Source organism: Neltuma alba, unplaced genomic scaffold, assembly GCF_004799145.2.
Source record: "Neltuma alba isolate B1F8T4 unplaced genomic scaffold, ASM479914v2 tig00013384_pilon, whole genome shotgun sequence".
Lineage (NCBI taxonomy): Eukaryota > Viridiplantae > Streptophyta > Magnoliopsida > Fabales > Fabaceae > Neltuma > Neltuma alba.
The window spans coordinates 97,469-111,211 of record NW_021637645.1 but is presented as its reverse complement, the minus strand read 5'-3'; the positions used below and the strand labels follow the sequence as shown (position 1 = coordinate 111,211).

Here is a 13,743-nt window from a genome sequence, read left to right as displayed (position 1 = left end):
GTCATGTAAGGTATTAACAAATTGGTGATGCAATTAGCTAGCAACATATTTTTTAGGAAATTGTGAAAGTGAGTTTTTTTTTGCAACTTCAATAACACAGTTAACAGTTCTTAGTGATAATATTAACAACTCTAATAATATCATTCACTATGTGATCTAAAAGAGATTTTGACTGAGAGATTTTATAAGTGCCTAATGAGTTAGGAATTTTTCAACTTTTGTAATATGGTTAACAAGTCAGGTAATGCATTAAGAAGTTTGGTAAAGCAATAAGCATGTTTTCAAAACATTTTCATATAATAAGTACAAATAATATAAGGACAATATAATCATTTAAACAAATTTCAAAACTCCTATTTAGTCATATATGATTAAAATGGAATTTCTTTTATTGAAGTGACTATTTAGGATTTTTTTTAAATTAAAGTACTCATTTGATTCTAAATAATACCCATTTTGTGGTAAAATATATTATAAAATAAGTCTTATATTTAGAACTAAAAAAATAGGAAAAAATCACAAAAATAGCTTTGAAAATTAAAAAATTACACACAAGGACCCGTTCACTAAATTTGTATCATTTGCCTATCAGTTGTTGTAAACTCATATTAATATTGTACTGAGTCCCTTTTTGCAATGTTTTTCTTTTTACTATTTTTGTGAAGAAGTATCAGTTTATTGTCATTTTTCCTATTTTTCCCTTAAATTTAATCAAATGTTTAAATAAAGCAGTTCTTACGTTTACAGGGGATCCAAAAGGATCCAAAATCACACTTTTATGGTACAAGATGACTTTTCCATCATAACATACTCATGAACGTGAAAAAATATGAATATTGGGAAGATGTGATATAATATGATATTTGAAATCATTACACTAGCCGACTGGCAGAAAAAAAAAAGAAACCATTACTCTAAAATAATTAACTAATAGGGTTACTAAATAGTTAAAATAAAACTATAACACAAATTTTTCTATTTTTTTCTAAACATTTTTCATTTTGATTTGTCCCATCGGTCATTGAGAGAGACGCTGGGAGAATTTTGAGCCGTAACTAAAAAGAAAAAAAAAGAAAAGGCAGAAAATGAAATGGCGGTGACTAGAAAACGCGGAGGTCTTTTTCTTTGGCATTAGATTTGGTCAAAGGTAAAACTTCATTTCATACTAATAACAATGATAATAACGCGTATGGTCTAACGCCACGAAGCTTCCCTCTTCACACTTATGTTAATAATAATATTCCTCGTTTAAATATAAGATTCATTTTATATTGTAAATTATATTACAAAACGGGTTTTATATTTAGGAATGAAGAAATAATAATTACCACCAACTTTTAAGCCTGTTTATTTTCCATTGATATTATTAGATTTTCTTTTGGGTGAGTGAATGATTCTATTTGAACCCACCTTATAAATTTAAAAAAATATGTTATAAATTGAAATAAACATTGAAAAAAATATATAGCACCCACATACGTTTTGAAAGAAAGAAATAAAAAACGCTATTTTGCTTCAAAAATAATCGATAACTAAGACACTTCTTTAGTTTAACAAACAGCTTGAATTGTTTAATACTTGTAAATAATATATAGCTTGTGTTATGTAATATGTATACATACATATATACACAAAAATATATGTATTATATTTCACATTATTAAAAAATATATAGCTCTTGCACTGGGGCACTTTAAACTTTTTAAGTAGTCCGTTCCCATTTTCCCGAGCTCATAAATATTTTGGATATTTTAAAAATCAATTAGATTTATAAATTGGTATATCTATTTCAAGGCAACGGAAAATACTTATTTTATCACCATAATTTATAATCCGGTACGTGATCACAGAAACTTTATTTCTTATTTATTTATCTTATTCATATTCTTTGGCAATTAAAATTATCTTATTCATTTTTTCATTTAAATGTAAAATCGTTAAACTAAATTGAAAAGTTGAGATTTTGCTTGGTATACATAAAATAGAACAAGCGGCTTGTATGAAAAAAATAGAGTAAACAACATATATTACAAATACAACATAAATCCAGGATACCAAATTCTCATAAGCAAAAGAAATTTGAGTTTCATAAGTAATAGTTTGAATTGGTTGATAAATAAATAAAGAATTAAAAGAATTATGTTAGGGTAATCAGCCTTTGACATATAATATAAATATAAATTAATCAATAGTATTATAAGTCAAATAATTCTGATAGAAACATAGTATTGAGATGTCAATAAATTTCCTTTTATTGAAAGCAAGAAAAAACAAAATCGTCCAATTGACTTTGCAACAACATAGAGATTGGAAATCAAATTTCCATCTAACTATTTGTATAGATTAACTATCAAGAACGAAAATATTTACCTTTCATACTTATTTGAATTTAGAGAAAAGTGCATTTTCCCTTAAATTTATATAAAGTTTTATTTTGTTAAATAATTTTATAAATAATTTTTTTATTCTCTAATTTTAATACCATTAATATTTTGACGGCAAAAAGATCACTTGAGATTTTAAACATAAATAAAACGTTTCTAAATGAAAACATATTAAACTTAATTTTAAAAATAATAATCATAAGCATAAAAAAATTCATCGGAGACTAATAATATTAAAGTTAGACGACTGAAAAAATATCTTAATAAATCAAGGAATCAAAATGAAATGTTATATCAAGATTAGAAAACTAAAAATGCACTTTTGTCTTGCAATTTATAAATAAAATTTTTAATGAACTTAATTCGCATACTTATCAAGTTCAACTCATTTTCATGAGAAAAGAATTTTATTGTATTGCAAGTCTCTTTAGAAATATCTAGTAAAATTGGAATGATACGGATACAAAGAAGATGAGGGAAAAAAAAAAAGAATTGGATTATAAATTTGTAATATTTTATAATTTTTTGTATTAAGTATAATTATGTTTTAATTAGAAGCAATCCTGAGAAAAGAATTATCTTTTTGTGTCAACTGATTTTCATGAGAAAAGAATTGTATTGTATTGCAAGTCTCTCTAAGAACATCTAGTAAAATTGGAATGATATAGATACAAAGAAGATTAAGGGGAAAAAAAAAGAATTGGTTTATAAATTTGTAATATTTTATAAATTTTTTGTACTAAGTATAATTATTTTTTTATTAGAAGCAATTCTGTTTGAGGTAAACTCTAGTTTTTTTATTGGAGCCAACCAATTATTGGTTTAAAAAAATTAATCAATCAATTAAAGTCATTAGTTAAACATTGCCCTTTTTCGCTCAGTTTTTGAATGAAGGATTTTTGGAGTGGTGGGTCCCCGTTTGAGACTTTCCTTACAGTGACGACTAGATTCACGTGGATTCAAGGACATGGAGGCTCTGTGAATCCGGATATCCGCCAACCCGCCAAATGGCAGAATCCTATTAGCTGTTAACCCCATTTTCGGAATTTTTTTTTTTTGGTCAAACCCCATTTTCGGAATTAATATTTCAATGTTTTTCTCGGAAAAAATATAAAAAAGCTCGAAATTTTCAGGCTCGGTGTTTCGCTTTCTCACGTCACTGCTGGGAAGCTGACTGGAAGGAGCGAAAAGAAAGAAGTTACTTTCGCAGGTTTTATTATCATCATCTTCTTACTCCGCGTTGATCTCTGATTCAGTCATCGTTATGGCGGAGCGAGGTTCGCATAGTGTGGGTCATCGATTAGGTCAGATTTCTTGCGATTTTTGCTGTGTTCACTGTTCATTTCATTTTCGGATCACTTAATTTTCTTGTTTTGGCTTCTTTTCTCGAAGAGCTTCGGTGCGATTACGAAATACGAGTTGGGGAAGTTTCGAATTTTCACTTGCGGTTTCTCGATTTTTGTTTGCATGTTGAATGGTATTATTAGTTGGAGCTAAGTGTTCCTGAAATGGAGCATTACTGTAGTTTAGTCCATTCTGAGGTTGAGACAACTAGTGATAATCCAGATGGGGTTTCAAATTTTGCATAAATAAGCAATTTTTGTTTCTTGTTGAGATAAGAGTTTGGTCCCAATCGGTATAGTACCTGGAAAGGCGTCTTTGATGCCATTCACACTCCTGTGACTGGGTATGAAAGATTTAGACTGGATGCAGATTGTTTTCATTTGAACGACTAGATGCTGTGCTCAATAAAGCTAGTTAATATATGTTCATAGGAATACAGAACAAAATGTGGCGGCCACAATCCTTGGCTTCAAGTTCAGCTTGTCAAAGTGGTCTAAAGTTTCCATCTAATTTTCTGGCTGGCTGAATTTCTGAGGATATAAAAAAATTAGTCCATCCTTGCTCTGACCCACTCCCCCAACTCAAAACAGGGGGAAAAGAGAAGAGAGAATTCATTCTTCGAGCAGTGCATCTTTGGCCGCATCAAGTCAACTGATGCCGTAATCTATGAGGGGATTTAAATTAAATTTTCCTTATGAATGGACTAGTGTGTTATCATGGTTTCTAGAAACCCTTATAGGTAGACAATATAATTTTAATCGAGAGAGCAAGTGCAGTGTGAGGCACTGGATGAAAGACAAAGTTCTAATAAATTCAAGAATCTTGTAGATCTTGTGCCCTTGGCTTTAGTAATTGAGACATGCATCTTACTAAATTCTACAACTGGAGAACTTATTTATTTTAAAAATATTCACGTCATTTTTTTTTTTTTTTTTAACTCCTCATAGCATCCTTATGTAAAGTAATATTATTTTTATCAGAAAAAACATAGTTTCGTGCTAAAATTTGAGTGCAAAATGAGCAACTCGCTGGTTAATACTTAATACTAATTCATTGAATAAGTTTCCTTTTTGCTGCTCCTGCCTCTCTCAACATGCATTTTGCTTTCTTGTTTTCACTTGTGCATGCACTTTTTCTCATGTCAATACTATTTTCTGTTGAGATAAGCGTGAGACATAGAATTTCTGTGGTTGGTGCTTGATTGCTAAGTTTTCTTTCCTCATCAGACATGGAATTCCTGTAGCTGTTGTCTGATTCTTTAAATTTTCTTTCCTCATTGTACTTATTTTTGTAAATATACAGTTATAAAATGGCTAAACGATTGATATCCAATTTGCAGATCTTCAGCAGTTACAATTTGAAGCCCAGCATCGGTGGCTGCGGCCTGCTGAAATATGTGAAATTCTCCGCAATTATCGAAAGTTTCAAATTACTTCAGAACCTCCAAACAGGCCTCCAAGTATATTACTGATGCTTTATTGCCACCTTATCAAAAGGACTTTTTCTAGTATAGTCATATGCATAAATGGTTAACTTGGCTGCCCCAAAATGTTAACATCACTAATCTGTCATGAATTGTTCATACCTCCTGTAACTGGTCTCTGCAAAATGTATACCGGGAATTATGGTAGTTATGTAGGAGTACACTTGAATGTTGGATTTGGGGAAATGTGAGTTTTAAACGTCCAAAATCGATGCCCAAAAACACACCAGATAAGGTGCCAATGATTGGGGTTCAGTATGGTTGTGTTATTATTGTCCGAATTAGAGATTCATCTGAAACCATTAATAATTCCTTTTGATGACTGACGTATTTCTTTTCAAATAAAACTACCACCTTTGGGTTGGCAGCAATAGGGTTCTTTGTGTGTCCACAAGCGTGTGTGTGATGCGTGGCATAGTTTTCCAAGTTCAGTAGTTTCTAGGTTATTGTTATTATTTTTCTGTTGCCATTCACATTGCTTTGAGTTATTTTATGTTCTTAAAACATAGCTTGACTTGTATGCTATGGTTTTAGGCGGTTCTCTCTTCCTGTTTGATCGGAAGGTGTTGAGATATTTTAGAAAGGATGGACATAATTGGAGGAAGAAAAAAGATGGAAAGACTGTGAAGGAAGCTCATGAAAAGTTGAAGGTGATCTTGCTATCCCTCAAGTCTAGTGTCATAGAAATCCTTGAGCTAACTCTTTAATTTGTCTAATTGGAATTAACTAAATTATTTGTTGAGAGCGTAACATTTGTCAAGTAATTTTAGGTGGGGAGCATTGATGTGTTACATTGCTACTATGCCCATGGGGAAGAAAATGAAAATTTTCAGAGGCGAAGCTATTGGATGCTTGAACCGTGAGTATTATTAATTGATTAACTTTTCAGAATTTTGTTCAATGGATTTTTATTATCTGTGAAGTTGTAATTTTAGGTGCACATATCCTGGTATAAATAAAATTAAATGAAATCTTCTTACTGGAGTTTGTTTTGTTACATTCAAAATTGATTCGGAATATAATTTTATTATGATTCCGTCCCTTGCAGGGACATGATGCACATAGTTTTTGTCCACTACTTGGAAGTAAAGGTAATTTTTGTTTTGTTTTGTTTTTAACTGTTATTTTTTTCGTGATATTTGGTTTTCCTTTTGGAGGGGGCCTTCTCTCATATTTTAGTCTCTGCTACCCCGTGGATGAATATGTTGGTCGCATAAGTTTGCAATAAGAAAACTTTAATGGTTGCTTATCGCTGTAATGTTAACTTGATGTCTATAGCATCCAATAGCATAAACCTAATTTATTTATGACAATTCATCCTTTAAACTTCCTTTTAAACTTGGAGTGGGAATAGCTATCCTAAACCTTCAGCTATAATAGTAAGATGAGTCTAGCTTCTGTCTCAGCGTCTTTCACTTTCTTGCTGAGAATTGAGTTATATCTATCCTACGTTTGGTAGACTTGGGTGAATAAGTTAACTTCGTTAGCCTTCTCAAAATCCTGGATGTGACTGTAGCTCTTCAGCTCGTATGTTAAGCTATTTATTTAATATCATGATAAGGTCCTTGATCTCTTAATGTCAAATGAGGATGCTGTTATAGTATTAGTTTTTATGAAAGGCCATTGAAGTCCATCTTATGACAATTTTATGTGTTGGTTCTGTGCTGGAAGTATTTCTGGTAAACGGCAGATCATGTAGCAGCATGTGAAGGTGTCGAATGTGCAATGCTTCTTATTTCATAGTTTTCCCGTCTAAAATAAACTAAAGGTGAAAAATGAAGGAATGAATGAAAAGGCATCAGCTTGCAGGAGCTCTCCAATGCCTTCATAAATCCATGAGACCGTTTCCTAATATCCATGTACTGAGAGGCCTATGGAGAAACTAAAATAACTACTATACCCTGCAAGAGGTGAAAAGAAATAAATATGTTGGGAACAATGATACATCCTTAAACACCATTGGGCTGCATATACATTATGTGGGATTTATGCTCCCTGTTTCGGTCTTCACGTCCATGCAAACTTACTGGGTTATTAATAGATGCTATATGTGTTTTGTATTTCTCAGGGCAACAAAACAAATATTGTAGGAAATGCTGATAGTGATGAGGTTACGTCAGGAAATAGCAGATCTTCGTCTCAATCTTCTGGTTTTCCTATTCGTTATGGTAATATGCCTTCAAGAAGCACAGATGCCGCGAGTCCAACTAGTACTTTGACTTCTTTATGTGAAGATGCTGATTCAGGTATTTTCTTGATTGTATGGTATACGCTTTGCGGCGCTTGGGTCAATAGGACAGACAACCAATGCATTAACATCTTGATATATCACATCAATACTTTTTACAAGACTGAGAGTCTAATTCAAGTGTTCACACCCTTAATGGAGTTTGTGCCAGTGAATATTATCCAAGCAAAAAATTTGGATTACACCCGTTTTGGGTCAAATGAGGATTGGTACTCTGAGCAGCAAGATTGCTGCAAATTCTTCATACTATTATGTTCCTGTAGCCTTAAGCTGGCAGTCAAAATACATGCTTTTCTGATACTTCAACATTTGCTTTTTGTTGTATATCCATAAATGTATATCTATAAATGTTTTCAGGTGATCATGGACAGCCATCAGTTTCTGGAACAAATTACATCCCACTTGTCCAGGGAGATAAAACTGGAGGAAGCAATGCATCCTTCGTCGAGGGCCAAAATGTCCATGGCATGGCATCTTGGGACAATATCTTGGACCAATGTACTGCTGGCTTACCTGCTGATCCAAATCTTGCATCATTTGCTTCTGTCCCACCCTATTCAGTTGGGAACATTCTTGAACAAGAACCTGCTCTGGGTGATCTTTTAGAAACTAAGGGTAACTTAGCTGAGGCAGGGAAATCTCAGTCTTTTCAATCAAATTGGCAGGTACTTGCTATTACTGCATGTTTTGTCTGTAAATTACATTTTGGGACCTTTATTTTTAAGATAGAAGAATCGACTTGAGATTGTGTTGTATGACATGTTAGGGTTCAGCTATTATCTATACGTTTTGGTGGAGGAATGTTATTAAATTTGGATGCCACTCCCCTCATGGTTTCTGGTCTAGATTACTTCTCTAGAGGCTTGAGTTGGTATTCGACCATCCAATTTATTTTCCTGGTCAAGGATTCCTGATGATAGTGTTTTTAACTGCTATACGAGATATGATCATATGAATATCTGATGCTTACTTTTTTTGGGCCATCGTTGTGGCCATTGATGAGTTGGGTAGCATGTGGGGAGGTTTGATTAGTAGTAATGGTATCTTCTTGGATGGTGCAAAATCTGGAAATTGCCTGAACATTTCTTGTTTGGTCAAAATGCTGAAGTGCAAGCTGGTGCAATTGTCGTGTAATGTTACTTATTCTCAAGAATCAGCATGTCTTCGTTGAAGGATTTGGTGCTTCATGAGTTCTGAGGCTTCCCTTTCCCCTCCCTTTCTTCCCTTTCTCTTTTCTCACAGTGGAGTAGTTGCTGGAGAAAAGTGAGATTGGGGGATGGGAGATAATAGGAGTCGATGATTGGTATTTGATGGGAAGTTGAGAGATTTAACATCGCTAAACAGAAGCTTCGTTCTCTTGAAAGAGTAATCTATCATTTAATGGTTCTGAGGCTTACACATTCTTTCTATCATTTTTAGTCACATGGATTTTAAAAAGGAGGAAAAAGTCTATTGCAATTTTCATTGGCAAGCTCATGATTTTTCATCCTACGGTAGTCTTGCTTGTCCTTTGTAGCATATTGCTTGGTTCATGATGCCTTTAAGCAATAATTAGGTACCCACACGTTGAAATTAGCTCATCATTTTGTTTCTGTCTGCATTGGAAGCCAACCATCGGGTTTATTAAGTTTAAATACTGAATGGAATGGGTCAATCTTGAGGATAGTGAATGAAATGACCTTCAAAACATTTAGCTTACTCCCTTCAACATTGAAGTTACTCATCAGTCTGCGTGGTCATATTTTTCACTAAGGTGAACGGTGATGGAGGGTTTTGTTGATTTTCTGTTACTTTGCCTGTTTGTTTCATGAATTTTCTTTTTGATTAATTTGGATCTAGTTAAATTACTCAAAAACATTTTTTTACTGATAAATAAAATTCATAGTTTTTAATCATTTCTAAAATTGTAAAATTATCGGAATAAATCGTATGGCTGGTAGGATTTTTTCAAAAAGGAATAAAAAATGATCTTTTGTTATTAAAAACTTTTCCTATGGTTATCATATCATATCTTCAGATGCGAGTATGTAGCAGCCTAAACTGATGCTGGAATCCTGGATAATGCACTTGTCTTGGTCGTTCGTATTATACAACCATGCTGAACATTGTTGTTGTATTGCCATTTGTATTTGATAGTATTTATGCTGTATTAACATTATAATCTGTAGTTTGTTTTTTTAAAAAAAAAAAAAATCAAATTTGAGGTTTTGTTACCGTATGCAGCTACTCTAGTTTTTCCCCCCTGTTATGTTTTTACAGATTCCTTTTGAAGACAATTCAGGACAGTTGCATAAATGGCCAATGACCCAATTGTTGAGTTCTGAATATGGATCTGATTTTGCCTCTGGTTTACTGGAGCATGAATCTCATAATGCGGGTCCTGAAATTGGTTCTGATCTATTAACTTTCAATGATCAGTCTAGAGAACAAGCTTGGCATGAAAACTTTTCAGAACAGCATACAGATGTACAATATCAATTTTCTTCGAAACCTAATTCTGAGAATGAGAATGCTTTCACAATGAAACGCCCATTATTAGACGGAGATGATAGCCTGAAGAAAGTTGACAGCTTTTCTCGATGGGTTAGTAAAGAACTTCCAGACGTGGATGATCTACGCATGCAATCCTCCTCTGGTATTTCATGGGGCACAGATGAAAGCGGGCAAGTTATAGATGATTCTTCATTGAGTCCCTCCCTCTCTCATGACCAGCTGTTCAGCATATATGATTTTTCACCTAAATGGGCTTATGCTGATTCTCAAACTGAGGTACTCCCAAATGGATAGTGTATCAATCATGAAAAGAAAAGAAGGAAAATATTAACTTGTATTTTGAAAAAAAAAAAATCCAAAATAGGTAGTCATTTTGATCTCTGTAGTTCTGTTCTCTTCTTTGAAGGAAAAATCATTTTTACTTGGAGCAAGCAATTAAATAGGATACGATATGTTTCCATAGAGTACATTTATAGTAAAACTTCGCCATCTCTTGCTTCAAATGTCAGCTGCTCTTGTCCTGATCAGATCCATCTGGATTTTGCCTTGTTGAAATTGTTTTTGCACAATTCCCACCTTGTACTGTTTCCTGTGTTCAACTGTTATGACTGATGCTATGCTTACTTAAAACCTGCAGGTTTTGATCATTGGAACATTTTTGAAGAATCAACCAATGGTGGCAAACTGCAACTGGTCTTGTATGTTTGGGGAAGTTGAAGTTCCTGCTGAGATTTTAGCCAATGGAATTTTGTGTTGTCTTGCTCCGGGTCATAAGGCTGGAAGGTTCCCCTTCTATGTTACATGTTCTAATAGGTTAGCTTGCAGTGAAGTGAGGGAATTTGATTACAGAGAGGGCTTTGCTAAAGATGTCGAAGTTGAAGATGTTTACAGCAGTTCATGGGAAATGCTGTTTTATTTGCGATTGGAAGCTTTGCTTGCTTTAAAATCAGTGCATCCTTCAAATGACAAGTCATTTGATAGTGATGCAGAGAAAAGAAATTTGATTTATAAGCTTGTTTCATTGAAGGAAGAAGAGGCGTATTTAAATAAGGAAGAGACAACTTTAGATATGGACATGTCCCAGCAGAAGGTAAAGGAACAGCAATTCCAAAGACAAGTGAAAGAGAAGCTGTACTCATGGTTACTGCACAAAGTAGCTGAAGACGGTAAAGGGCCAAATGTATTAGACGAGGAGGGACAGGGTGTGCTGCATCTAACAGCTGCTCTTGGTTATGATTGGGCCATAGCACCAATTATTATTGCTGGAGTTAATATCAATTTCCGGGACATAAATGGATGGACGGCTCTGCATTGGGCTGCCTCTTGTGGCAGGTAAATGTCATTAGAATTTTACAATTTAGCATGTTGAGTCAGCATAAATTGTATCTATCTGGTTGGCCTTCTCTTGGTGCCTGGATTTTGTCCACATTTCTGTCATTTTGGAAATGTTTTTTTTCCCCTATAACATGAAGTTATTAAATGTGTTTTCTCTTTAAAGGAAATGAGATAAAACATGCTGCACTGTTTCCCTATTGAATTCATATTTCATCTTTGTAATATTCAAACTGTCTGGGTGCTAACCCTCTTGTTAATGCATACAAGTCATATTCTTATTGTCATGCTTATAGTGATTGTTATGGTTTGTTAAAGACAAATTACTACAACTACTGTATAAACTACTCTATCTATGGCATTAATCATGATTGTTAATATTTACTCCCAAATTAATCTGCATTTGGCATGACATGAGCTGCTTATGTTATTCCTTGTCCTCAATTGCTTAGGGAGCGGACAGTTGCTCTCCTTGTTACCATGGGGGCAAACCCTGGAGCATTGACCGATCCATCTCCAGCATTTCCTTCGGGTAGAACACCTGCAGATCTTGCTTCTAGCAATGGACACAAAGGAATCTCAGGCTTTCTTGCAGAGTGTTCATTAACTGACCACCTTGCATCTCTCACAATGGATGACCAAAAGGGAGATGGTGGTCAAGAAGCTTCAGGAATGAAAGCTGTGCATACTGTTTCAGAACGTTCCGCAACGCCTTTGTTTTATGGTGATGATATGCCTGATGCCCTGTGCCTTAAGGATTCTCTCACTGCTGTTCGTAATGCTACACAAGCCGCTGATCGTATACATCAAGTATTTAGAATGCAGTCATTCCAAAGAAAGCAGTTAAATGAGTACGAGGATGATGAGCTTGGACTGTTGGATCCACGAACTCTTTCTCTTCTAGCTTCTAAGGCAGGCAAGGCTGGACAAGGAGATGGGTTAGCCAATGCTGCAGCAACACAAATACAGAAGAAGTTTCGTGGCTGGAAGAAGAGAAAAGAATTCCTAATAATTCGTCAAAGAATTGTTAAAATCCAGGTTTGTTGTCTTGATCTCTTTTGGCTGGCTTTGTGCCTTTGTTTATTATTTAGAAAATGATTTATTTTCCTTTGCTTTCAGATCCTGTTGTTAAAAACCACTTATGCTGGCCAAGATGATATTTGAATTTTGAAGCTTTCTTTAAGTATAATGTTTAGATAAAATGAAGCTAGCTAAATAATGTTTTTCCAAAAGAATGTGAACTGCTTTCCTAAATTTTGATACATCAAGGAGCAGTTTGGAAAACGTGAGAAATTATTAGGAGTCTTATAATCTGATTTCCTTGTATCTTCATTTTACTATGTCTTTAGCTTTGCCCCTCTACGATTGACACATCCTTGTACTGATTGAACTCTCTACTTTTAAGGCTCATGTAAGAGGGCACCAGGTAAGGAAGCAATACAAGTCCATCATCTGGTCTGTAGGAATCCTGGAGAAGGTCATATTGCGTTGGAGACGCAAGGGCAGTGGCTTACGTGGATTTCGACCTGATGCTGCTGCTAACAAGGAACCCAGCCAACCAAGTGAATCTTTGAAAGAGGATGACTATGACTTTCTCAAGGAAGGTAGGAAACAAAGTGAGGAAAGGTTCCAGAAAGCCCTTTTGAGGGTAAAGTCCATGGTTCAGTATCCTGAAGCACGGGCTCAATATCGACGGCTGCTGAATGTTGTTGAGGACTTCCGTCAGACCAAGGTATTTCTCTGCCATCTAGTAGCTCTTTTGAACTCCTCTTATTCTACTTGAGTATGTTCATTTGACATTTCCTTTTTATAATATTCATTTGGCAATTTTCAGGAGGGCAATATGGACATGACTAATTCAGAAGAGACGGTTGATGGTGTGGAGCAGCTGATTGATCTTGATATGCTTTTAGATGATAATTTCCTACCTATAGCATTTGACTGATTCACAGCCGCCTTGGCTACTCTGATCCTCCCCTCTGTAAATAGATAGCTATATGGCTGTATTTGGCATTGGGGAAGTCCTAAGTCCTAACATGGTGTTGCTCTTGCTGTATATATGCCTAATCTTTATTTATTTGGACCCAAAGCTAGAATACATTCAGGTTTGACAGTAAAATGTAATGTAATTTCATGTGACATGGTATGTTTTTTGTATGCTAATTCTTGCCAGACAGGTTGATTCTATTTATAATCGGTTGGGGATGTAATATTTGTCGAAAAATGAGTGTTGCTGAAGATCTTGTAGATGGTTGTAAACTTCAGGACGGGCTTACATTTAAACGCTGGTGTTTGGATTTGGAAGAGTACTGTGGCAAAAAAAAAAAAAAAACAAACAGCAACAAAGGAGAGAAAAGAAGAGAAAGATGCAAACAGAAGTAATTATATCTCTAATTAGTCATTTTTCATGTTTTATATTCCACATCATATTACAAAAGGCCTTACCGTAGTTTTTCACC

The 13,743-nt window shown here is 34.4% G+C and overlaps 1 protein-coding gene across 1 annotated transcript; it reads left to right on the top strand.

Annotated features, from left to right (window-relative positions):
- Nucleotides 1-3,556: 3,556 nt before the first annotated feature.
- On the top strand, nt 3,557-13,508 carry LOC114736911 (calmodulin-binding transcription activator 2-like). Its single transcript, XM_028924794.1, has 12 exons — nt 3,557-3,688; nt 5,068-5,187; nt 5,746-5,861; nt 5,982-6,070; nt 6,260-6,302; nt 7,280-7,457; nt 7,817-8,124; nt 9,719-10,228; nt 10,590-11,284; nt 11,737-12,322; nt 12,690-13,016; nt 13,119-13,508. The coding sequence occupies exons 1-12, from the start codon at nt 3,649-3,651 to the stop codon at nt 13,227-13,229; spliced, it is 3,123 nt and encodes a 1,040-aa protein (XP_028780627.1). The 5' UTR covers nt 3,557-3,648; the 3' UTR covers nt 13,230-13,508.
- The last annotated feature ends 235 nt before the right edge of the window (nt 13,509-13,743 follow it).

What these genes read in the sequence shown, in the direction of transcription:
- LOC114736911 (XM_028924794.1), top strand. Translation starts at nt 3,649, where the DNA reads ATGGCGGAGCGAGGTTCGCATAGTGTGGGTCATCGATTAG. An exon ending in CTTTTCAATCAAATTGGCAG is followed by an intron (nt 8,125 to 9,718) that starts GTACTTGCTATT and finishes ATGTTTTTACAG; the next exon opens with ATTCCTTTTGAAGACAATTC. An exon ending in ATGCTGATTCTCAAACTGAG is followed by an intron (nt 10,229 to 10,589) that starts GTACTCCCAAAT and finishes TAAAACCTGCAG; the next exon opens with GTTTTGATCATTGGAACATT.